General features: G+C 36.0%; 2 protein-coding genes across 2 annotated transcripts in view; one reads left to right on the top strand and one right to left on the bottom strand.

Moving 5' to 3' along the window:
• Positions 1–2,922, bottom strand: part of MOV10L1 (Mov10 like RNA helicase 1) — a gene marked incomplete at both ends in the record, with an annotated part of 50,673 nt that extends 47,751 nt beyond the window's left edge. Inside the window, 3 exons of the mRNA XM_083366630.1 lie at positions 979–1,163; positions 2,721–2,781; positions 2,914–2,922. Of these exons, the coding sequence (XP_083222756.1) occupies positions 979–1,163; positions 2,721–2,781; positions 2,914–2,922 (255 nt within the window). The remainder of the gene's footprint in view (positions 1–978; positions 1,164–2,720; positions 2,782–2,913) is intronic.
• A 7,224-nt stretch (positions 2,923–10,146) lies between these two features.
• On the top strand, positions 10,147–25,614 carry MLC1 (modulator of VRAC current 1; the record flags this gene model as incomplete). Its single annotated transcript, XM_083365182.1, has 11 exons — positions 10,147–10,326; positions 12,813–12,902; positions 14,164–14,217; positions 14,310–14,411; positions 15,669–15,770; positions 19,980–20,051; positions 20,139–20,255; positions 21,962–22,018; positions 23,135–23,257; positions 24,654–24,821; positions 25,540–25,614. The coding sequence occupies 11 exons, from the start codon at positions 10,147–10,149 to the stop codon at positions 25,612–25,614; spliced, it is 1,140 nt and encodes a 379-aa protein (XP_083221308.1).
• Positions 25,615–25,827: the final 213 nt, after the last annotated feature.

Genomic DNA, 25,827 nt, shown 5'->3' with positions numbered 1-25,827 from the left:
ACCTGGGTAACTTCTCAGCTCAATTCATTTCACAGGATTGTTGTTGTGGGGAAAATTGGAGGAGGGAAGAATAATGGTCTGTTCACTGTCTTGATTTGTATATGAAAATAAGTGATGTGTACATGTATGTAAATAAAACAGGCAGAGGCAAGCTGGTGTTCCTGTGAATCGTCCACAAATCTAAGTCTCTGTATTTCCCTGTAACGGCAGCCAGCAAACAGTGGAAAGAACTTTCTGGCAGCCTATACAAGATGAACTACACTGATGACAGTTGAGGGTGCTTTTTTCTCGGCTCTGCTACTGTGACAGGAGCTTGAAACAAGCCATTGGTAAGGCTGTTGAGGCTGAGGCTCAAAAAATTTCCAACTGGAACTTGAGATACTCTTTCCCTTTGGGGCTTTCTATTCGTTTCCTCTGTTTCTCCCTTCCACCTTACTACTGGCAGTGAAGTACCTTTCAGTCCATGCAAGAGGAAGAGCTGTGTGAGTGAGCTTTGTACTTGTTTTCTGTTTGCTCTATATCACAGACCCTTTGTAATTAACTCTGTAGCCCCCTCCAGGGGTTCACAATTGTAAACAATTAAAGTTTAAGAGAGGGATGCGGTGGCTCAGTGGGTTAGGACACTGAGCTTGTCGATCAGAAGGTTGGCAGTTTGGCGGGCCGAATCCCGAGTGCCACGTAACAGAGTGAGCGCCTGTTACTTGTCCCAGCTTCTGCCAACCTAGCACTTCGAAAGCACGTAAAAATGCAAGTAGAAAAATAGGGACCACTACGGTGGGAAGGTAACAGTGTTCCGTGCGCCTTTGGCGTCTAGTCATGCCGGCCACATGACCACAGAGATGTCCTCGACAAATGCTGGCTCTTTGGCTTTGAAACGGAGATGAACACTGGCCCCTAGAGTTGGAAACGACTAGCACGCATGTGCGGGGGAACCTTTACCTAAAGTTTAAGAAGCATCTCTAGTTGTTTTAACCTTACCCTAACTGCTCTTAATCCATGAGATATTTTATCTTCTTCAACGTGAGCTATTACTCTTTGTCCGACTTGCAGTGGCACATTCCTCATCACAGCATCCTTGGTGAAGCAAATTAAATCATCGATCATCCCATAGTCTGGACAAAATCTTGTTACTACACCTTCTACTGTTTTTAACTGCTTGTCATCTTAAAAGAAATAAAGAAACGTTTGTGTCAATACTAAATAAATCTGTATTTGCTAGAAAAAATGTGCTTTAAAAATATTTTTCGATTATAGAAAAGAATAAAACACAGTCGTTTCTGATAGGTCAGTCTTTGCAAAGCGGTTTTACAAATGAAAACAGCACACAAAACATTACAACACATTTTTTAAATCTCCCTTTTATGTTCTATATTCACAGAATCGAGTGTCTCCCCTACATCAATTCATATAATATGAATTGCTAGGTAAGTTAATGATTATCAACAATGACACTCAATAAGATTTTTTGTAACAATTGAATTGAAGAACATTGCATTTCACAATAGAAAAATGAAAAATTCCTTGTAGTAGTATCAGTCCAACAATTTGGCATCAGAAGTGAAATAAGTCAAAATCTAGTAATTCTATTTTGTCTGCCTGAAAGAAGTTAAGATACTACATTGAAATTAGCAATGAGCATGGTATAAAGTAAACTACTCTGATCATCCAGTTGTACAGTCACTTTGTTCTGTTGTTCTTCAACAAAAAAAATTCTGCAGTCAAGCACATCACCTTATATGTAAATTGTCAACAGTATTCTAAATCTCCATATATTCTTATTTTCCAAGCATCAGGGGTTTTATGGACTTTCTGAAAATATTCTCTAATTTATTATGCATTATAATTCACTGCATGATATTTTCAAAGGTACATCTGCTTGTACAAGCATGTTGGACAGATTTATCTTAGCTAGAAAGTTCACAATGACAATATAGAAATATGAATCCTAGAGGGCGGTGGAATTTTTTCCCCAAATATACCACCCAAGATGAAAGGCCACTAGTTTCAGAAACATCAAACAAGCCAAGCATACACAGCTCCACTTTTTAAAGACGTTTTCATTAAGAGGCAGAAGAATTTAATATAAACAAGTTTTGTGTAATATCATTGTTATCTAAACTTTTACTATATAAAACATTGAAATATTGCTAAGGCAGTGTTAAAATTTCACCAGTTAGCCCACTTATTTTTTATTTTTTTCATCTCCCCTAAAAAAATTAAGATGAACATGCTTGATATAGGTAGTCCTCGATTTACAACAATTCATTTAGTGACTGTTTGAACAGTTACAACAGCACTGAAAAAAGTGACTTATAACAGTTTTTCACACTTACAACCTTTGCAGTATCCCCATGATCACGAGATCAAAATCCAGATGTTTGGCAACTAGCATGTGTTTATGACCGTTGCAGTGTCCTGGGGTCATGTGATCCCCTTTTGTGATCTTCTGACAAGCAAAGTCAATGAAGAAGCCTGATTCGCTTAAAAATCATGTTATTAACAGCTCAAGTGATTCACTTAACTGTGGCAAGAAAGACTGTAAAATGAGTAAAACTCATGTCTTACTTAGCAACATAAATTTTGGGCTCAATTGTGGTCGTAGGTTGAGGACTATTTATACTCCTCCCACCTCCAATTTCTTCCACAACAGTGGTGGTGATGGTGGTTTGGACTAAGAGTGATTGCCCCAAAGTCACCCAACCAGCAGGACTAGAACTCACAGACTCCTGATGTCTTAACTACTAAACCAAACTGATTCTCATATATATATATCCTCATATCCTGAAATGAGACAATGCAAAGTGTTGTACTGCATATATTCATCAAACAAGGTAACAAAATGGAACAGAGAAATGCTTGTAAATCATTCCATGTATCCTGATCACAAATATGTTACTAAGAAATCTGATCTACCTGAATCATGCTATGAATTAATTGGGCATATTTTGTAAGCATTGACTTTTATTTTTATTCATTTACGAGATTTATGTCTTTCCTTTTTTGGAGTAGCTGAAGGCAACTTGCCAAGCACTCCCAATCAATTCTCCAAAGAATGATGTAAGGATGGCTGAGCAGAGAAAGTATGACTTACCAAAATCAGTCAGTGAGTTTCTTGGCTTCAGTTGGGTTTCCTAAGGTATAATCCAACATCTTAACAGTTACATTTTTCTAGCTGAAAAATTATAGAGCTTCTGCGATCACCAAATGGTTATTAAAGGTAAAGTTTTCAATGAATAAAATCAAATCTCTCATGACCATTTTTGTCTGGAACTAAAATGGAAGCTTCTTAAGCCTAACTTCTTCCAGTATCATTTACCCTTTCTCTAGGACAGGGGTGTCAAACTGCCGGCCCATGGGCCAGATGTGTCACATGGAAGCTGTGCCCACCCCATTGCCAGCAATGGCAAAATTGTTCTGATACACTGCACTACATCATGTGACGTCGTTTGACATGTCTGCTCTAGGACATACTTGATTGCTAAAGTCACTTCCTCCACTATATTGGAACATAACTCGTAATGAGTAAACAAGACCACAATTTAAAACCTACAATACCCTACAAAGACTATTCTACACTAATGGCTTCCAAGGCCAATTAGTCCCCAAAACTAAAATATTTCAGTTTAATTTTACTTTTTAAAGTGAAGGCTTTTTTTGCTGCTACAGACTAGCTTTATTGGGTATTGTTTGTCAAGGCATATTTCTTAACAATATTCTAAAATTAAAGATCTTGATTTTGGAAAGGCAAATCTTACATCCTTCAAAACTTTTAGGTTAATTTTCAAGAACTGTGGGAACTGTAGCTCAAAGTATTTGTTAGGGAGGCCAGATTGCCCACCCTGATTTAAATTTCAAGAATGTGTACTTCTATCATTCTTAGAAAAACAGTATTTTCACAGCATCTAGTATTTCAAGAAAGTCAGCCTACGTGTGGGATGTAGTACCATTCACAGAACTGTATTTCTTAGAAATATACTTACTAAAAGCTAATAAACATTATGTGACAAATAAGACAGGTTATGCAACAATTGCGCAACAAGCAGATTATATCCAAAAATGTTAAAAACTAAAATGTCAATGTATTTCTTAGGAAGTAAGAGCCGGTCTCAGAAAATAAAATTTTCCTAAAGTGATTTTATTATTGTTAAATGTTGTTTTTAATAAAGTCATACTCAAAGATAGAAATGTGAGGAAACCTGCTTCTGTATCTCAGAACTGTACATAACTAGTGTATTCAAATATGTCTTTTTAAAAGTTTATACAGATATAAAATTTTCCTAAAGTGATTTTATTATTGTTAAATGTTGTTGGTAATGGTGTTCAAGGCCCTACATGGCATGGGCATACAATTTGCAGAACGGTGTTTGCAGTCTTGAGGAAAAAAAGCTTACTGGAGCCAGCAGCTGCCTTTCATCCGCCCCCTAAGTATGCCTCATCAGCAGTGGGAAGAAGTCGGTTATGGTCAGCTGAATGTGGTACAGCCAGTGAAGGGAAAGTGGCGAGGGCTTTCCACGGCGGTGGTTGGCTGCAAGGCTTGAGGCAGCATTCCTTAAGTGGCCGTGGTGGCATCAGTGGTATTAGGGATGGAGTAGACACTCTGGTGGAGGTGGCTGACAGAAAACAGTTGAAGGGCCAGAGCCTCTACTTCAGCCCTAGTGCCACTGATGCTGCCGCCACGTGCTACTATGCAGGACGATAAAAAGGACAGAGATGCGTAGATGGGTGGGGGAAAAACCCAGAGGTCGTAAGCAAAGGCAGGTTATCAAGCATCCAATTTGGGTGACTTTGGGGACCAGGCCTAAATATAGAGAAGGGTAATGATTCTTTGACCTCCGTATTAGGCTGAACAGAAACATATCTTGGAAAGAGCCAAAGATTCCTCAGTCCTGATCAGAAGCCAATGCAATGTGGTTGGTTTTGCATTAAGTGGACTGGGAAAACCGAAGTGTAATCATCACACCACCACAAATCCATTATTTGGCCGCATCACTTTCAGGCCATGCTAGTTAGCCCTTGTGGAGATAACATTTGGGGGAGACCATCCTCTATGCCACCTTGAATTCTTGAAATGTTATCAACACAACGAATTAATAGTCAACTGGGAGAACCTAAACCCCTTGCATAATAACCAAATGAAAGAATGAGTTTGTTTTGGGGGTGGGTGGGTGGAATTTTTCAAGCCGCCCAGTCAAGTCTTCGGGACTAGTGGCCGTAACCAATCTATTAATTAAATCAATTAAGCTGAATTCCTGTAGGCCCTATTAAGCTCGCCTATTAAGCTCTTATTTTTCTTGTTTTCGCACAAAAAAAACCTGTGGTATGAATTCGCTCCCTTGTTGCTTTTTTTTTTTACCGTCCAAGCAATTATTGGTCTAACGAAAAAGCCCCAAGTGACCTCCATTCTTCTACCTCGGGCTGCTTGAACCTCCTCTTCGACCTCCTGCTCGGCGACCCGCCAAAAAAACGAAAAGGCTTTGGACAAAAGTTGGAGCATTGCACCGAGCTTCCAGTCACGGCCCGCTCAATCCTCGGCAAGGCCTCTTCTTCCTCCTCCTCCTCCTCCTCGCGCACCAAAATCCCGCCAACCACGTCACGTGTCTCCCAACCCCTTTTCTTCTCCGCGCGCCCGCAGGCAGGTCAAGCTCCACCCAAGCCGGGCGGAGAGCTTTTTCGCTGGCGCGCATGCGCGCGCAATTAAGGGCCGCTCTTTCTCCTATTCGTGAGGAGAAGGGTGTGTAAGGAGTGGGGGGGAGGGGGGTCCTCCTTTGCCTTTCCTAATTTAAATCTCTCTCCCTTTCCCGTCTCGTGACAGGTGGGTATGATGAGTTCCCCCCCCACTATTTTTTTTTTTTGCCCTCAGCGCTTTGGGGGTGGGGTACCTTCTTCCACCCGGATGCCTTCACAGCTTTCCCCTAAGTCAGGGGTAGGCAACCTCGGCTCTTTCATGACTCATGGACTTCAACTCCCAGAATTCCTGAGCCAGCTTGGCTGGCTCAGGAATTCTGGGAGTTGAAGTCCATGAGTCATAAAAGAGCCGAGGTTGCCTACCCCTGCCCTAAGTCATTTATCTCGGTGTCTCGCTCGGCGGCCCGAAAGCCGAACCTGTGTCCCAGGGAATCTTCCCGAGGGTGGGACCACGGCTCCCATAATTCCCAACCCTTTGTAAATGGAAGACAGATGCACTTTAATGGGAAAGCAATGTGTGTCTGTGGACGCATGGTGCATACTTACATGTGTGTGTTTCACATATATGGTATCTCTTACGCAGGATAGGCATCTTTTACATTCCCACACGTAAAGAAGTCTGCGGTTTTTTTTTAACTTTTAAAAGCGGTGCTGGTACGTTTTGGTAGCTTTGGTAAAGAGGATAACGTTTTTTTTACATTGCACTCACCTCAGCTGATTGAGTTATTAGGAATCCTGTGGCAAAAAAGACTCAAGATTGCATGGATGCAAGCATATGGGGATTGTGGGGGGTCATAAAAAGTCAAGAAGGCTACTTTGCTTTGTCACTGAGGCATAAGTATGCACTACCTACTGGAAAAGATGTAGGTTTGTTGACACAATGAAGATGGCTTGGCTTGCCCTTTTCCAGGATGCTTTAGTCTAGTTTTGAGGCATGATATTTTTTATGCAAGTGTTAAGCACAATTGATCCTACTTAGCTTTGCAAAATCAAATGAAATTAATTGGTCAGGTGTTTCCATCCTTGCTATGCCCTAAATCATGATTGACAGGGCACTGAATATGTTGATGAAATTACACCAAATAATCCACATTATAACCGAAAGCTTGCACCCCCAACATGGGTTGTGAATATTTTGTGCTGTTCTGCAAAATTACTCCATTTAACTTTTAATAAGAGAGAAGAAAAATAAAAATAAAGAAGAAGAAGAAGAAGAAAAAGACTGCAGAGCCTAGCCCAGGTCTGGGAATGTGTAAAAAGTCCTGTGCACAAACCAAAATATGCATTTCTGATGTTTCGGTCCATAAGCAAAATGAAATGACTTTTTTTCAGGATATGAATGGAAATGTGACTGTTTTGGGCTGAAGAGATTTAGAAGGGGCAGAGGAACAAATGAGAAAAACTTAGGGTATGTTTGTGGAAATGCTGACTGCAAGTACAAAGTATCAAAAATATCAGTTGTGGCTAATGGGAGGAAAGAAAGACAATAGTTAGGAAGATTGGGAGGTAGACTGGCTGGTGGAATGTGCCATACTAGGGCATCAACAGCAGTTTCCATAGACATAAAGGAATAGGAAAGCACTAGAATAGAAATGGAGGGCAGCCAGCACACAATTATATAGCAGGTGCTACCATTGCCAGCCTTTTATTGTGGAATCTCTGGTATCCTCCAGACTTGGTTTTGACTGAAACCCAGCACAACCCAACATTACCAGGTTTCGTTTCAGCTGAACTGTGGCAGTCAGAAACAGTGGGCAGAACTGCTGGAATGCGACAGTATATTTCAAGTTCAAAATAATACATATTTTCTGTTTTATGCATACAAAGCACCAAACTCAACTGTAGCTTATATTTCCAATATTTGCTTAGCTCCCCATATAAACCACAGAGACAGTCTTACAAAATGAAAAATTGAAAATGCTACAGTCCAGATTACTTGGGAAATGCATGTTTATCCCCAGGAGAACAAAAGAAAAAAAAAATCAGACACTAAGGTGGAAAAAGCCACTCCTGGATGACTTGAGGGACCATTAAATGAGCAAACATACCTGTTTACCTTCTGATGAAGGAGGTTCATGATTAAGCATCCCTAATTTATGAAACTATCCATAACCTGCTCTCAAAAGATCTTGGCTGCAAAGTTCATTGGCTGAAAAAAATTGGTGTAATTTAGTGCAAACCAGAAGTGCCTATGAGTCAAAAAAGGAGCCATGATGCCGGTATCTAAGCTTTACCTGTTCGTGTGTGTGTGTTGACACAGATAAAAACAAGATTTGGTCAAATTACCATGACCAACCTTTTGAACATGGCTCTGTAGATGTCCCTAATACTAACCATGTTTGAATCCATATTTGGAAGCAGGTCTTAATACACAATGGAGAAGTATGTACAAAGGACACTACAGTAAGTGAAATGGGTTTTTAATGGCTATGTTGACACAACAAATGAGTTAATGCTACTTTATGTGGGCTGCTATCTAATGGCCATTTGGAGTTTTGCACCAGATCTGATGTATGTATGCAACATGTGTGTATATGTAAGTCTGACACAGGTTGGATAGTACATTTTAGTATTGAGAACAATTGCATTTAGATAAAAGCTGTTGTAATTGTGCCATCTATTTCCTTTTTACCAAGAAAAAATAGTGTCTCAAAATACTTTCTCTCTTAAAATTAGCATAGACAGAGGTTTTTTCAGAGTTCTTTGCTGGAGTTGTTTCTTAGCTGCAAGGAATGTTAAGGCAGTACAAAATGTAATCATTCCAGTTAACTATGCCAGTAGCTTCAGAGAAGATGGCATTCTTAATACCTGTCGTATTTAATAAGTAGAGAGAGAGAGATAAAATAAAACAAAAGTATTTTATATTCCCTATGAGAGAATATAGATTTGTCTTATTCTAATTTTTTTCTCTACAAAACTAGACATATACTGTAATATATAGAAAAGTTCATATAATATTCTTATGTAGAGGATTAAATCAAAATATAGAATAATAATATTGTTTGTATTTTCAAATTTTGTTTTTAATCTTTAATTTTAATGGCAGTTAAAGATATTTGAAATTAATAATACTTTCAAGTGGGCATGTTTGAGTTTCTGTCCTACAGTCACTGTCCATGTTTAAGTTCCTACTCCTTTTTCTTTTGACCCTCTTTCTACAATGCTATTTGTAATGAAATAATTTTACAGATATGACCTAGGCAACACAATCCTATATATATTTTTCAAAGTAAGTCCATTAGACACAGTAATGTGTTATGATTGAAATTATAATTTCTCAGTATCATAATGTGATAATAATTAAACAATCATACCGTTTAGTATATGTTATGTTATATATTATATATTTACTTCTCAACAGCATGGAACTTTTATCTTGAAATTCTTCTTGAAGACTATGATGGAAAACCCTTGTGAAAATATGGTTTGGTAGTTTTGTAATGTGTTCTCTTCATTAACATTCTGTTGGCATTTTTATGTTCCCTTGCCTGAGTTTTTTGCTGTGCTTTTGTTCTTGTATGAATAGATCCTGTTGAAAGCCAAAGTGGAGGAGAAAATTTTTCAAAGGGTGCATGAATCATTACACAGTGAGACTATAACAAAGTATCCAGGCAGCTCTACTCACCAAAACTCTTCAAAGTTGACTATTAAACTTCTCAGTTTAAGGTATGTATAGCATTTTTGCAGGACTGATATATGCATAGATAAGTTATAGTAATCAATCTGTGCTGTAAATAATGTAATAATTTAACTAGGTACCATTGATTAGTTGTATGTATAAAATAAAGTATTTTGCCACACAATAATTACAACTGAAGTGTCAGGTTGAGTAAGGATCTTTTGTCATTTTTCTAGTACTTGCTGATTTTCATACCCATATAAAACTTAGGAAACAGTATATAAATGAACAATTATTCAGTTCATGGTAAAATTAATCATTATTAAGAAAGTGCACATACATTGGAATTTACTCAAATATGATTAATAAAATATATTCCAATTTACATCAAATGTTAGAGACCACTTTTTTAGTTTCACAGTGTAATATTTTGTAAGGTATGATAGAAAACTGTTAAGTAATTTATCAGTATAGTTAATTAAAAGTAGAAATAAATTTATTAAATAATTTATTCCTTAGTCCAAAACAAATTGATGTGGAACTTAAATCTTAACACGTAAATAGGGTTAAAATTTACCATCTGTTAAATAAATCTGGGATGAGAGGTTAATATCTTGAGCATTTTTATGCAATGAAATGTATCAGGGCAATCTGTATGTTAAGAGTTTGTAATATTACGGTACATAATAAAACTGAAAATACTAAAAGAAGCAGGGAGTTTTATCATTATTATTAGATTTTTATCTCACCTTTTTTTTTAAAAAAATACATATTTCTGTCAACTCAAGGCATAGCTTGGAAAATAAATGAAATTGGATATTTTGTTATCTCTTTAAAGCATTATGACAAAGGAAGAATCTTACAGGGAAGAATTTAGTTATGATAGGATGCCAACTTTGGAGCGCGGAAAACAACAGAATGGAAGTTATGTTCCAGATATTAAATCTAGCAATCTTCAGCTCTCCAAAAAATTTCATCCTTGTTTCTTTTATAAAACATGGATTTATTCATTGCTGATGGGGGTAAGTACAAGAAATTATTCAGATCTACTTTAGCTAGTTACTGATTTCGTGTATGTGGAAAACATACATTTTCATCTAACTCAATTATAGGCAGATTAGGGCTATGTGCAGTCCTTCACTTAAAGTAATTTTAAACAGTCTGTAGAAAGCATCATTGTAACTCCTGGTAAAAACAGAGTTCATTGCCTGTTGACTAAAATGAAAAGCATCAAAAAGAGAAGAGAATGTCTGAATACAGAGGTTCCTTTTAGCACTTGTTACACCCTTTTTTAATTCTCTCTTGTGGCATTGCCTTCAAGGAAAGTAATAGGCAGAAATTTGCTTTCAGCATGTCAATGCAAATTGGAAAAGTTATAGAGTGCAATTTTATCAGAGGGCAGAGCTGCCTATGAATTATCTTCGTGATGACGTGATAAATGTAAAAAGAATTCTGCAATCACAGTATTCACTCTCACAGATTTGTTTTTCAGGAAAATGGGTGGCCCTTATTATCCACAGTTCTATTACCTGTGACCACACCTTTCATTGACTAATAAAAATACACAGTGCTTACGGTCTGCACTTTTGGTGTGTGGTTGTATTTCAAGGAGGGCTCTTGGAGCCTTTTAATATATTTCATGCATGCAGAGAATAGCATCTGTATGTTAAAGTAAATTTCAAGTTTATTTGTGTTTTTGTTATGTTTGTCTATTAGGCAAGAACAGAACCCATGTCAGTATAACAAGGGACACTATTTCTATATAAAAGATAAAAAGTTTTCTTTAATATAGATGAGACTCTTGCTCCCTATATTCAATAATAGTGTAAGAAGATTTTTGAATCTTGTGATGATGTTTTATGGTAAGTGTGGGATTGTTTGAGAGGTTGAGCTTCTTTTTCTTCCAGGGTGCTGCGTTCAGTGATCAGTGACATTTTCAGAAGGGACAGGAATCTTTTGTTTTTGCTTCTTCTTCTTCTTTTTTGCTTGTTTTTAAAGATAGAAATAGGAATGGAAGACGAGTACTCTCAATCTCAGAAATGGGAATGGAAGACAGTATTCCACCATTTTTAACTTCCTCCAAAGCCCCCAAATTCTTTTTATGTGAATAATTTCAGATTTTGGTGGTAGAGATTTAAAATATAGAAATGGGAACAATTTTCATGCCTACTTCCATTCCCATTCTGAAATTGCTGCTGCTGCTGCTGAATTAAACTTGTATGCTATCAACTGTCAATGATTCCGGGCAGCTCACAACAATCAAAGAAATGACAATTAAAAATCAAAGATAAAAGATGGAAGGCAGAATGAAGCAAAGGATCTCGCTTTCCCTTGCTCCAGGACCTTCATGGCTCTTATAAACAAAAGCAGAGTGGGGTCCATCTGGATATTGGGAGAAGAGAACATGCTGGTGATGATGACAACAACTAGGTTTGTGGGGAAAACAGAGGAAAACAATGGGAGAAGGGAATGAAAAATTGCAGCCTCATTTTGGGAGATTTAGGTTCCAAATGTCAGTGAAGTGAACTTGGAGTGCTGGTGGGCAGTCGAATGCTGGAAAGTCTCATTTCAGCCTATTAGTTGGCCACACTCTGCGCTAGGTAGATATATAATAGGAATGATGGTTTCTATTTCTTAGAAACATTTAGTAACATAACAATTCTACTAATATAAAATATATATTGATATATGTACATATTTAATGATAGTGATTTTGGCATTGGAAATTCTATTCCACTATTGTTACAGACCAAATGATACTACTTGCAATATTGCAGTAATAGTGGCTCTTGAATATTTTCTCTAAGCAGTTTATGAATAACAACGGCTCCAAAATATTTTGCTATAGTGGTTATATAAACAGAAAATGTAGGGAAGCTATGCATATTTAGTTGTATAGTTGTATGTTTCTGCCAAGAAAACATTTATGCATATATATTCAGAATGTTACTGCAATTAACTAAATTTATTAAATGATTGCTGAATTTCATATTTGATAAGGGAAACATAATGACAGAAATATCAGCTTGCTGCCTGCACATTAACAGCAGTTGCATAGAGAAGGGAAATATTATTGCTTCTGTGAATCTGTATCACATTCTCAGTGTAAATGTCTATGGAGATTCTCAATCATCCAGGTCATAGTTGTGCCAAAGGTGCTTTTCAGAAGGCAACTGGACATTCTTGTTTCTTTTTCTTGAAAACGTTTCACTTCTCATCCAAGAACTGAAGAAGAACTGAAGTTCTGAAGAACAGAAGAGTGAAGTTCTTGAATGAGAAGCGAAATGTTTTCAAGAAAAAAACCCCCAAGAAAGTCCACTTGCCTTGTTAAAAGCACCTTTGGGATATTCTCACAGTATTTCTTCAAATGTATTCTTTCTTAGCGAAATATGAATATTTTTTATATTGCTGCCAGATATTATTGGATAATAATTCTCAAATTTACATAGTTTACATAGCTCTATGGCTATATTAATCAGTATATGCTTGTCATATTTTTATATTTCAGACTTGTATTCTTGTTACTTCTGGATTTTCCCTTTACCTGGGAAATGTTTTTCCATCTGAAATGGATTATTTGCGCTGCGCAGCAGGTTCAGTAAGCATTCTGCAACATTGCTGTGGCTCAATGGAAACGTGAATTAGAATTGCAATTTAATTACTTAATGTTCATTAAACTTTACATATTTATGTCAAATTCTCTGTTTTGAAAATTATGGCTATCTATCTATCTATCTATCTATCTATCTATCTATCTATCTATCTATCTATCTGTCTGTCTGTCTTCTTTAGCTTCCTAGCTATTGATCATTGATAAATTATTTGCCATAAAATTATTGCATTTTTTGCCAAGTAAATACATTTTTTTCCACCCAAGCAGATATAGAGTAATCCACAATAAAAATTAGGTTATTTTATATAAGCATTTCAGTTAAAATAAGTCCTGCAATGAAATGCTATTATTAGCATTTTTTAAAAAAGAATTAGACTCTTTTCCCCCAAATCATGTAAATGTTTTCTGGTTCCACAAGAAATTAGAGGTGTTATAGCTGGTGTTTTGTCATGAATATATTTTGTTGGATAAGAACTTAATGTGAACGAAACTTTACGATCAGATATTTTGGAACTGAGAACAAGGGTTTTTGAATTTCTGCTGTAGCCCGGGAGCCATTCACTCTAGGATGAGAATTATACACATGTTAATGACTGACCCATCTATGTTCTTTTCATAGGACTTATAAGAACTGCAACCTTTACATGGAAATAAAAGATTGATTTTTTTGTATCTTCTTGCTATCATTACATGGATTCTTGCAGACCAGATAACGTCTGTGTGTGTGTGTGTGTGTGTGTGTGTGTGTGTGTGTGTTTACCAGTAGTCTCTTTAAATCATCTCATACTGTATAAAATCTTAGCAGGTGGCAGCACTTTGCTAGAGTTGTCAGGGTTTGGAAGCTAGGCAGATTTAGTCCTGCTTATGACTGCTTTGGAAGAGCATCAGAAAATCTTAGGATCACAAGCTGGGCTGGATGTTGAAAAATATCCTGGAGTAAAGCTCAATACAACATTGCAAGGTTGTGTCCATGTAGCCCCTAAGAGTTGAGTTTGTCTTGAGGGTGTCTTTATTTTTAAGGTGCAAAACTCCATGAGAACAACTAAATTATGTCCTTGATACAAACTTTTTGTTCAAACAGCCTTGCATAATTTTTAAAGATGGTATATATTGTCCCCCCCCAACTTAAATGAGTGATATAAGATTTCACAGTTGAAATAGGACTTGATTTTTCTATCATATAGTATCACACTAACATGAAAAATATATTATTTTTTAAGTTGTTTTCTTAATGTTTTTGGCCTAGTGTATTCCTTCAGCAGCAGTGAGTTTTGCCATAGCCAGAAACAAAGCTAATGTGGTAAGTTCTTTAAGTTTAGAAAGTTGAGTAGTATTATTTATGTATTATTTTATATATAAATAAGAAATGTAATGTTTTTATCATTTTTACAGATACCTGATTTTCAGTTTCTATTTGTTTCAACATTTGCGATTACAACAACATGTTTAGTTTGGTTTGGATGCAAGCTTGTATTAACACCTACAGCAATAAATGTGAGTTGTAAACAACAAATATGGAACATTTGAACAAATCAAGTGTTCACAGCAAAGATTTGCTGTGCATTTGTGACCATTAAATAAAGACTAGATAAAATACAATTGCTTATCAATAGAATACAGCCAGTAATTTGCATGCACTTGTATGTTTCATTAAAATTAGGAACTCAAGCAATTTTTCATATACATTTCAATTATATTGAAGCATGACTAACTTATTTTCTAACCCAGACTTTCTGCTCAATATCTGATTTCTTTTATTATTTTATTTTAGATGATTTAATATGCTAGGGTTGTTTTATTACATAGTAAACTATGATTTGTATCTGAGGGCCAGTGAGGGAGGATGGTTCATAACATATGTGTTTAGGCTCATTAGGGGGTTTTGCTGGTAGTTTTGCGAAGTATGGGTTGATATTAAGATCCTCCTTTTTCCCCTTTACTGGTTCTCAGAGACCATTTTAAATCAATCTGTCTAACAAAAGCCAATAGCAAACTTTAGTCCTTTCAAGTCATTAGGTTTGAAAGTGCCAGGAGACTTCTTAAACAATGTATTTAGTTTAAGCCTAATATCCAACCCTACAGTTTATGGATTCTTTTCAAATGGCCATGTGCCATCATCTTAGCTCTCTTCAATTCAAATTCTGAAGGTTTTGGGGGCTTTCACTCTGTAGTTCTGTGGGGATGGTATAAAAAAAAAACCTTCCTTTTTTTTAGCAATGTTCCTGAGGAGATATATGGCTCTTTGGAATCCCTAAGCTATATGCTCCTTTACTGTTTTCTCTACAAAGATTCAAGAAAGATATATATTTTTATCCCATTTTAAAAATCGACCCTAGTAGAGAGCACAAAATCTGTCTGATCCATTCTCCAGACATCTAAATTCTGCCATCCAACTGGTTTTTAGGAAAGACATTAAAACCTGGCTATCCCTCAAGGACTGAGATATTGAAATGTCTTCCCCCCAGGCTTTGGAATATTTGTCTAATGTAATATATATTGCTGTTCACATATGTAAATATACTTGGATTTTTTAAATTGTAATTTTGTTATTATTTTAACCTGAATTATAGATGATGGATATATATGCCCTTCAAAGTTGTCAGCAACTAGAGCAATGTATAAGTAAATAGATAAATAGCGTGATATTTTTGAAAATAGCTGGATTCCTATGTTATGTTAAAACATATACAACAATAATTTTATCAATACACTTAGTGTTAATATAAATTATTTAAAACATTTTACTGACAGATAAATTTCAACCTGATTCTTCTGATTCTGCTAGAGGTTTTCATGGCAACTACTGTAATAATATCTGCTAGATCTAACGAGGAATGCTGCAGGAAGAAAAGAGTAAGGCTGACTTTTACTATTTTTAATATAGTTTTTATGTATGTATGTATGTATGTATGTATGCATTTATTTATTTATTTATTTATTTTGCATGCTGTCTATCTAGCCTGAGGCAATTCTGCCTTACTTCAATATATATTGTATACCCCTTTTTTCAAATCAGAATAATTTGTTTATTTATACATAGTAATTTGGAGAATATACTCCCTGTTAATTAAAATATATATATTCTGTTCTGTCTATCCTATTGGAACTTGCTCTTTGAGTCACTCTTTCTTTAAAATATAACTTACAGAAATGTATGATAATCATTTCTTCTAATTTCTATATTTTATATATATATTATATTTTTGTGTACAACTATGTGGCTGACCTTAAAATCAGAAACTTGTTTTTCTTTAGAAATAATGCATTTTTCGGGGCTTCCGGTGGCGACGCGATGCCGAAGACAGCCGTTTTCGGGCTGCCCGCTCCGCAGCTGTGTTTTTCCATCGTAAACAGCGCCGATCAGCTGTTTAGATGGATTTGAAGCCCCCTCCTCGGGAGAAGAGGAGGGGGTGAGGCCCCAGGTAGGGGTTGAGCTCTCTGGGGCCGCCTGAGCTGAGAGCTTGGGCGGCTGAAGGATGAGCCCCCCCGAAGCCTGGGTTGCTCCGAGCTGCGCAGCGCCTCTGCTCTGGGATTATTGGAGCAGAGCCAGGCGTTAGCAACCACCCCTGCCAAATGGAAATACTTTTGATTATCAAGAAGCAGGCAGAGCGGTACAGGAGGTCAAGGTGAAGTGGACTCTTTATTTTTACTCTCTAGCTCAATGGATTTTATAGCTTCAAAGTGAAAGTGAGTAATAAGTGAAAGTGGGGGAAGATGGCGGCTAAAACTTCTAAAGCTCTTCGGAATGTGGGGTCTTCCCTGGTGCAAGAGACCTCATTGCAATCTTTGTTTCCTCCTGCATCTCCCCCGGCATTGACGCTTAAGGATTTACAAGACGCTCTTGGAAAGCATGTACATTTGATGTCTGATATGATGGATGAAAAGTTGAAAAAGCTGGAGGAGAAAATGGAGAAATTGGAGAAGAAGATAGAAGAGAAGCTGAGAGCAATGAGGCGGGACATTTTGTCTAAGGTTGAATCCGTAGCTGAATGTGTGCTACAGCTGGATATAAAAGTGGAGGATCTCAGTCAAAAGAACTCTATATTAGAAGCAAAGGTATTAGAAAATGAAAATATAAGGGATAAAATGGACGAAGAATTGAGCCTTGTTCAGTATAATCAGATGCAGTATGCTATTAGAATTAGGGGTTTAAAGGAGAATGGTAAAGAAGATTTAAAGCAGCTGATTTCTGAGGCTCTGGAAGGGGTACTGGGCCAGTCAGCATCTGAAATTAAGGGAAATATGGACAAAGTTTTTCGTGTAAATTCATGGATTGCAAGACAGAAGAAGTTACCCAGAGATGTGGTGGTCTATTTTACAAAGAGAGTAACGAGAGATGAAGTTATTCAAGCTGCTTATGATACTAATTTGGTAGTGGATGAGCAAGAAGTTTTGGTTTTAAAAGAGATGCCTCCGAAGATCCTAAGGAGAAGGAAAGATTTTGCATTTTTGGCACAGGAACTTAAGAAACGTGATATTAAGTTTAGATGGGAGATTCCAGTTGGATTGGTGGCGACGTATGAAGGTAAAAGACATCGTTTGGTTACTGTGGCTCAGGCACGTGATTTTTATAGTAATGTGTTAAAAGCAACCCCCCTATCATTTTTGGAAGCTGCAAAAGGATACGGTGGGGGAAAGCCTCAAGACGTTACAGATAGACAGACAGAGGACAATGGTGTTGGAGGGGATCAAGTCACAGTTTCATCGGTTGCTGCAGGAGGCCAGAAGATGACGCGTGCCGCCCTAAGAAGAGCGAGACGAGAGCAAGAGCAAGATCAGCAGAAAGTTATGGAATCTCCAAAGCGTGCTTACAGTGAAGATGTGGGAGAGGAGCGGTCTAAAGAAGTTTTGGGGGTCATGACAGAGGTGCTCCAAAAGTTTTGGGGCGTTAAGATTGCTGATTAATTTTTAGATTAGAATGTCAATGGAGTAAAATTATTATAGAGGAGAAAGAAGGTTTTTTTTCTTTTTGTTAATATTTTACACAATTTAAGATTGCTTGCTAGAAAAGTATATTAGGGTAATGGATTTAAAGTATGTGTTGAACTAAGAATGGGTATGTAAGCTCCTAATTAATAACAAGTTGTCTTAGAGATTGCCTAAATCTTTTTTTTATATATTCTTTGTATTTGAACTTTTATTTGAATTTAAGGATGATTTGGAACTGTGAGACATTTGGTGTGATACATGCAAGAACTATTTTTGATCGTAGTTTAGTTTGGTTGGAGATTATTAAGACTAACAGAGATAGGCGCTTTTGGCGTGTAACTGAGAAATTGTTTGGAAATTAGAGAAAGGTGGGAGAATGTAAATAGCAGGTGAAAGTTTTTTTGTTTTTTTTCTTTTCTTTTTTCTTTTTTTTTTTGAAATTAATATGAATAAGGACTGGGATTAAGAAAATTTATTTTGAGCAAAGCTTTTTTTCTGTTTTCCTCTTTTTTTCCCTCTACTTTATTTGTAATGTTAATATTGTTTGTATTCATTTTATATGAGCTAGAGAGAGATAGAATTTATAGTTTATTGTTGATAACATAAGGGTGTCTATGTTTGTTTTTTTGATTTTATGCCCTGTATTTAGCTCTGGGAAGTCTGGGGGGGGGAGGGAGTGGGGGGGAGGGATAGGGAGGGTTGGATAGGGGTGGGGGAGGGGGGGATTAAAGTTAAAATGTATTGTAAAACTTTTTAAATAAAAAAAAAGAAATAATGCATTTTTCTTAAATGTTAAGTCCACAACCATATTGTAATTTTACAAGAAACATTCTGTCTTAATCATTTTATTGTGAATGTATTTGTGTATCTCAAACCTCACATAATACAACACTTGCAACATCTATAGTTATGCTAGCATGCATATATGTGTATGTGTGTGTATGTATGTATACACAGTATATACATAATTTAGTGTTAGTGCATTCTGAAAATATTATAAGGAGGCTGTGATTGTTATTTTGCTCATAATTTTTCAGTGGAACAAAGTTACATTTTTAAATCATATCTTCTACTTAACCAACCAAGATTGAATCTAGAGATGCCTTATGTGAGGCAGGGCACTTATTCTAAGAGGGGAAAAAATGTAAAGCTTCAGCCCAAAGCATTGAGAAAGTTCTTGCAAAATGTATCAGTATGCATTTTTTAACCAAATCTACTAACAAAATGTTTATGAAAGTTATATATAATGGATTGCAATACCTCAAAGTATATGCTTGCATTAAAACATTCTTGTTTCACTGTTTAGCCAAATGGGTTCTTAAGGTGACTTACAGTAATCTTTATTATAACAATACCTACCTGAAATTTATAATTTTAAAACAGGTAGAGGAAAAGTAGGGAGAGGGCAGGGAAAGAAGGTGGGACATCTTTTGAAAAAAAAAGCATTTTTATTAGTGTTCAACAGGAAACAATAAGCTTTCTGGAATGGCTGCCAATTGGGAAGTATTAGGTAGGTATGAAACAGCTTCTTCTGCTCTGCAGTTACTTGTATTAGAATAGTTGCTGCCAGATGATAGCTGAGGGGGGACAACATAATGTTATAAAAGCCAACTCCATAGTGTTCCTCTAGGGTTTGTGAAATAGTTATATTGAACAATCCACTGCCACAGTTTCTTAGACTAGTGCATTTCTGAACATCTAGTTTTGTGTCTTAATTTTGTCCCACAGATTTCCCTCCCCAAGACTGTTGTTTTCAGATTCTGAATAGTCCTCCAACCTTAAAGAAACTATTATCTTGATCACATTTGGAATATTTTCCACTAGCAGGCATACTTTGTAAGAAACATACAATTCTGTTTTGAACATTCCTAAGAGCCTTCTAAAGGCTGTATAGAAAATATGTGTGATTTTTATTCATGTATTGATGATGTTGATGAAGAATGGATCATGTTCATATTTACCACAAAACATGAATATGCACGATGCCATGATTTTAAACATAAGAATCCTCTTTTCTCAATACATGCATACTATATGGTAAAACCTTAACAGTATAATTCTGTCAATAGCTTCAGTAGATTGTTAATGTTTTATATTGTTGCTTTCTTATTTTGATCATATTTTCCCTTTTAGACAATTATTTATGATACTACTAGCACATTGAATAATGTCAACTTCCCTATACGGATCCTAAAATCCTATGCGGTAAGAAAATTATATTATTGTTCTTGAAAAATCTTTTAGGACTTTGTTACTATAATCAAATTCCAATCATATTATTATTTTTTTAAGGTGGTAGAAGTAATTATTGGAATTTCTGCAGTGTTTGGAGGAATAATTGCCTTGAATATGGATGTGCTAATTTCTGGCCCATACCTTTCGGTCACTTTTTTTTGGATCTTAGTTGCTGTAAGTAGCACTCAATTGAATATAGCTTATTTTTATTTTCATTTCAAACACTTGTTAACAATGAACAATTACTGTCATATCCTTTTATACTATCTGTAAACTTATCTTTAATATTTCCAATAACCTGTCTCTACAAATATGATTGGAGGACATCATTGAATCCCACTGTACAACAAAGTAATAAAGAGGAATTCTTATTCTTTGTAGATAATTTCCATCTATTTTGTACATCTCAAAAAGATGTACAATGTTTGGGAATGAAACTTGAAGCACATAATATATAGCTTGTTAAAATATATGTTGATAGTAAATGAAATTAATTGCTTCATATATGAGTTAGATATAGTATCTTCCCATGATGGAAAGCCAATAGGAGATTGGCCGAGAGAATTTCCCAAGCTATGGATGCTGAAAATGTCAGCAAACAACAGTCACCCAGCACTAAGCATGAGATTCACCAAGTGGCCTTCCATTAAACAATGAGAGACATACAGGTAACCCTTAAGCTAGGATCATAATTGGGACGGGAATCTTGATGGTTGAGTGAAGTGGTTGTTAATCAAGACACATTTGCCTGCTTTGCTCAGTGACCACAATCCTGGCATTCCCAGTTGCAATAGATAAGTGATCTTGTAGGATGTTATGTGGACAGCTTCCCAGATAAGCAGTGTGGGATGCTTCAGGAGTGGAGGAGACCTTGGGAATCTTGGCTCAGGAACTGAAAATCCTCCACTCCGAAACTGAAACAGGATTTGAGCAAAGATACACTTGTGAGTGGCCTGCATTGGCTCTTCCAGGGCCTCTCCTACCTGCCTCAGGCATGCCACATTCTTTACTGCACCGTCTTGCTGCACTCTGCTTGGATTTTGGTTCCCTCTGTCTCTGGGGGCTGGCTGAAAGAGTTGCCTGCTGAAGAATTCAGCTTTGCTCCTTTCATGTACGGAAGGGGACTCCTTTGGCAGGATGCAGGAATGTAGTGCAAATTTTTTAATATTTGAGTTCGTTTCTGCACCTCACCAAAGGAGTTGAGATCACCTCCGTATGCAGAAGGGAACTCCTTTCACAGGATGCAGGAATGGAGGTTGTTTCTGTACCCTCTCAAAGGAATTTGGCTCCCTTCAGCAGGCAGTTCTTTCAGCCATCCCCTAGAGATGAGAGGGAGTCCTCTCGGCAAATGGCAGCAGATTGCAACCTTCCCCGCTGACTTCCCCATTGCCTTTCTGGGGAAAAAGCCGGCAGAAAAGACTTCAAAGATGATCATGTGATCATGGGGCACTTGACAACTGGTTGTATGTTTGATCAGGATATCCAGCACTCAAATTGCGATTGCATGACCATGGGGGTGGTGGTGCAGTCATCCTTTCCATGGCCATCGTAATTCCAAACCACCAAACGAATGGTTGTAAGATGAGAGCAATCTGTAGTCAGTTAAAACATAAGATTTTAAGAATGGACTACACTTCATTTGCATAGAGGGCAATCTTGCTGGAAGTGGCTTCAGTCTCTGTATATAATAAAGATTCATTCTTAGTCCATAGCATGTCAAGAATAGAAAAGCTTCAACTAGGCATGAGATTTTTTTCTCTATGAGCTGTTTGGGTACAAAAACCAAAGTTGTGAATGTACATCACAGAAGGATCTACTTGAAGTATAGCTTTCAATGCTTCTTACTCTGAACATCTTGTCATATTTATTTTTTTTCTTAGTGTTTTCCCAGTGCTATTGCAAGTCATGTTGCTGCTGAATATCCAACCAAATGCTTGGTGAGTACATTGTTAAAATAATTAAATGGTTAGAGATAATAACCTCTAAATCATTTAAACCAAACACTGTATTAGTCTTGTGGTTTTTACCTCAAATGTATTTTCTGTTTTCATACAATGCCCACCTGGGAAACAATTTTATTTGGGAGATATCGTAGGATGCTTATTGGCCCAGTTCAGGTATTGCTGAACTGTTTGAGATCTTCTTTTTCACTGTGGAAACTGATCTCACAAGAATTGCTGAAAAAAATGGCTGAACGGGATTTTGTACAATTAAACAATGTGTTCAAATATGATTAGTGGGACAAAATGGTTTTATATTTTTTCATCTTCAAACATTTCAGTCTCCATTTCTTGTAACTATTTACAATCGTAGAACTTGTTTCTGTTCTCCAGTTCTTATTCAATGAGTTTCAAACTTCATTATTTTTAGTTTCAATCTGTTCTTTTGCATGGCTCCATTGTTACATTATTAGTTTTGCATCTGTTCTGTAATTTATGTTATGATAGAGGCTAGCAGGATATTGTCAAAACAAAAATTAAAATGGCAGTTGCAACACTGTAATTGAAGCCCTGCTCCTTTCGATATGTATGCAATGTAGATGCACGTACAGAAGGAATGGGATTTTGATTGGGCTGTCCTGAATGCTAATTTGACTTGCTTTATTCCTCTCCACACCTTGCTCTGACATCACTGACATATTGAAAACAGGGACACCTTAAATCATTTAATAGCATATGCAAAACAGCATCCATTGCATGCCCAAGTATGTACAGGCTTGCAAGCTAAGTAAAGTACTAGTCCAGTCACAATGTATATTATTGTACTTCCTTGTCATCCACTGAATGATTGCTGTCAGAACTTCAATTGAGCTCAGTATTAAGTCCTAATTTCTATTTTCAGCCACTTTGTAGCTTTGAATATACATTTTAATATAATATCTGAAACATTTATGTGTTAATTTTTAATATTCACTGGTAATTTCTCTATGATTATAGCTTAAAATATTTATGTAAATAAAAATAGTATAACATTTCTGATGACATAAAAATTCACACATTTATGGATATTTCTTGTTTGCAACTGTATACTTCACAATTTTATCTTTCATTTAGGTGGAAGTTCTTATTGCCATAAGCAGTGTTACATCACCCTTGTTATTCACAGCTTCAGGATACTTGTCTTTCAGTATAATGCGCATTGTGGACATGATTAAAAATTATCCACCAACAGTTCAAGTATGTTTTATTTTTTTAGCTATTAATGCATAATAAGCTTTTATGAATATTGTATATAGGTCATAATATTCTGTGCAAATAACTGATTTCTAATGAAATTCTGTGATTTATTAAAACAAATGTGATTTTAAAGCATTTTGGAACAGAAGTAGCAATTCACAGAACATTGTGTATTATAAGGATTTTGGAGATGACAATTAGAAAATGTGAGCTAGGAACTAAAGGGACAGCAAAATCAAAAATGAAAAGTTGGAAACTTTTAAATTAACCAGACAATACTTAGCTGCAGGTCTACCAGTTAACACAGAATTTTAGAGAAACTGACGGAGACCAAGTCAAGACTAGTGAATGTGCAATTTATTGTTTTTGTAATGTTTTAGAGATATTTATCAGTTGATTGAAATCAATTTACGTATCAACAGGGAAAATATTTGCATACTGCCAAAGACATTCATTTCAGGAAAGAAATTCAATCACTCACAAGTTTCTTCTTGCTAGCTGTGGTAACATGTGCTAGTATTTCTAATCACAGATGTCCAATGTTAATGTTTTAGACACAAGAATGACATTTTAGGAAAGTTACTATATGAAAACCTACATTTGTTCAGGTAAAGAAGAATGTTGCCTGCACCAAAGCTTATTTATCTGGGTTTTAATGACCCTGTTAAAAAGAACAAATTTAGTTTGTCTTTCTTGGATTAAAAGTACTATAACACTGTGTTGCAGAATTCAGAATTCTGTAAGAAACTAAAGATAAGACACTATATTTTCTACAGGACAGAAGCTCTTTTTTGTTTACAAAGACAAACTAAAAGACAATCTAAATGTTCAATTTAACACGTAACAACACAAAGGTTTATATATGTATATGCATATGTGTCTGTTTATAGTATGTAAACATTGATGAGTCCTTGTATTTCATACTTAGTAAACTCTTGCTAAGAAATGATAACAAAAGATATCAAATTAGCCTTTAGGAACACGAAAAATCTTAATTGTGCAACTTGAAAAATGAATGATCTTTGAATCTCAATTGCTGTGTATAGAATTGCTAGAGCCTAATACACCCATCTAGAGCCAATTTGATGTAGTCATTAAAGTTTCAGGCTAAAAAATAGGAAACTGTAAATTTTAGAGTTGCGTTAAGCACAAGCCCAGTTGGGGACCTTGGGCCAGTCACTCTCTTATCTTAGGAAGCAGACAAGAGCAAACCACTTTAAAAATATAATTAAAAAAACTGAAGAGACTAGTCCAGACGGTCACCAAGAATCATTACTGACTCAAAGGCACCAACTAAATCAACCAAAATGCCTCTAGCAAAAGTGACATTTTGAGATAGAAAAGTACATAATGTTTAGGATAATTGAAACTTGTTTTATATATCTGTTATTTTTAGCAGTCTTATGATGTGCTGCTCTTGCTTCTAATGCTGATGCTGTTAGTTCAAGCATTTCTGACAACTGGAACAGTCATACTCTGTGTAAATTTTAAATCAAAAATGAAAATGCATGATTCGTTATGGGCGGGACCACTAACAAACAAACAAGAATACAAAACAGCAGAGGTGAGCAATATTTACAGATTAAATTTCATAAAAGAATATTGTTAATAATTTAAATCTTATTGCTTCCAATATCGTTGAATGGTGGTATCCATATAGAGCTTTTCATAATTATTCATTAAAATGTGCAGAATATTTTACATCTACAATTCTTTTTGACATGCATGTGTCTATATTTAGCAGAGGTAAAGTCAACTTCATCTGTTTCATAGATCAATCCCATAAGAATACCTTAAAATGTTATATGCAATTATATCTAATGCATCATAGCTAAAGAAATATATCTGTGCACTTATTGCCTCATGTATTTATGAATCAAACAATATAAGGCAGACTTACGCTTAATTTTTTTCTGTATCTTTTTAATGTAGCAGAAGGTCTGAAACAGTGGTGTATAGAAAAGGGTTTAAAGCATTCCTTAAATGCTATTTTATAAATTGAATTGGCATCCTGAAATTTACTTTAATTTGCCTCGGGAGGAAAGCTGACATTTGTGCTTCAAAATTAGAGCAAATAGAAGATTTGTTTGGGAAAATAGTAGAAAAGGTTAAAATTCTGTTGTGGCCCTGATGAAACTGATGAATTAGGGAGTTATGGTATTTATAATCATGGAAATGTGTAATCAGCTTATCCAACTCATTAAATCATGATCCATTATTATTACGGATTCTTCTGCATTTTGTTCTGTGTTCCATTCCTTGACATCTTCTTTTTGTTTTAGGTCTCCAATAACAGCATGAAGGATTTTGACAAAGAGAGAGCTTGGAAAGCTGTTGTAGTGCAGATGGCTCAGTAATCTGCACTTGGGAAACTAAACCAGGGAAATTTTAGGGCTAAATATTGTTTGTATACAAGGGCTGTGGTATTAAATGCAAAGCAACTAATTTCATAGCAACTCCATTGACCAGAATGGCTTGAAAACTATTCAATATTATCAATAAACAATAGCATCCTTTAAAAGTAATAGATTGTTCTAATAGTACATGTATTTGATTTTAGTTCATCTTGA

This window comes from Vipera ursinii (genome assembly GCF_947247035.1).
Source record: "Vipera ursinii genome assembly, chromosome: 6".
Taxonomy (NCBI): domain Eukaryota; kingdom Metazoa; phylum Chordata; class Lepidosauria; order Squamata; family Viperidae; genus Vipera; species Vipera ursinii.
This window is presented reverse-complemented; position numbering and strand designations above follow the sequence as displayed.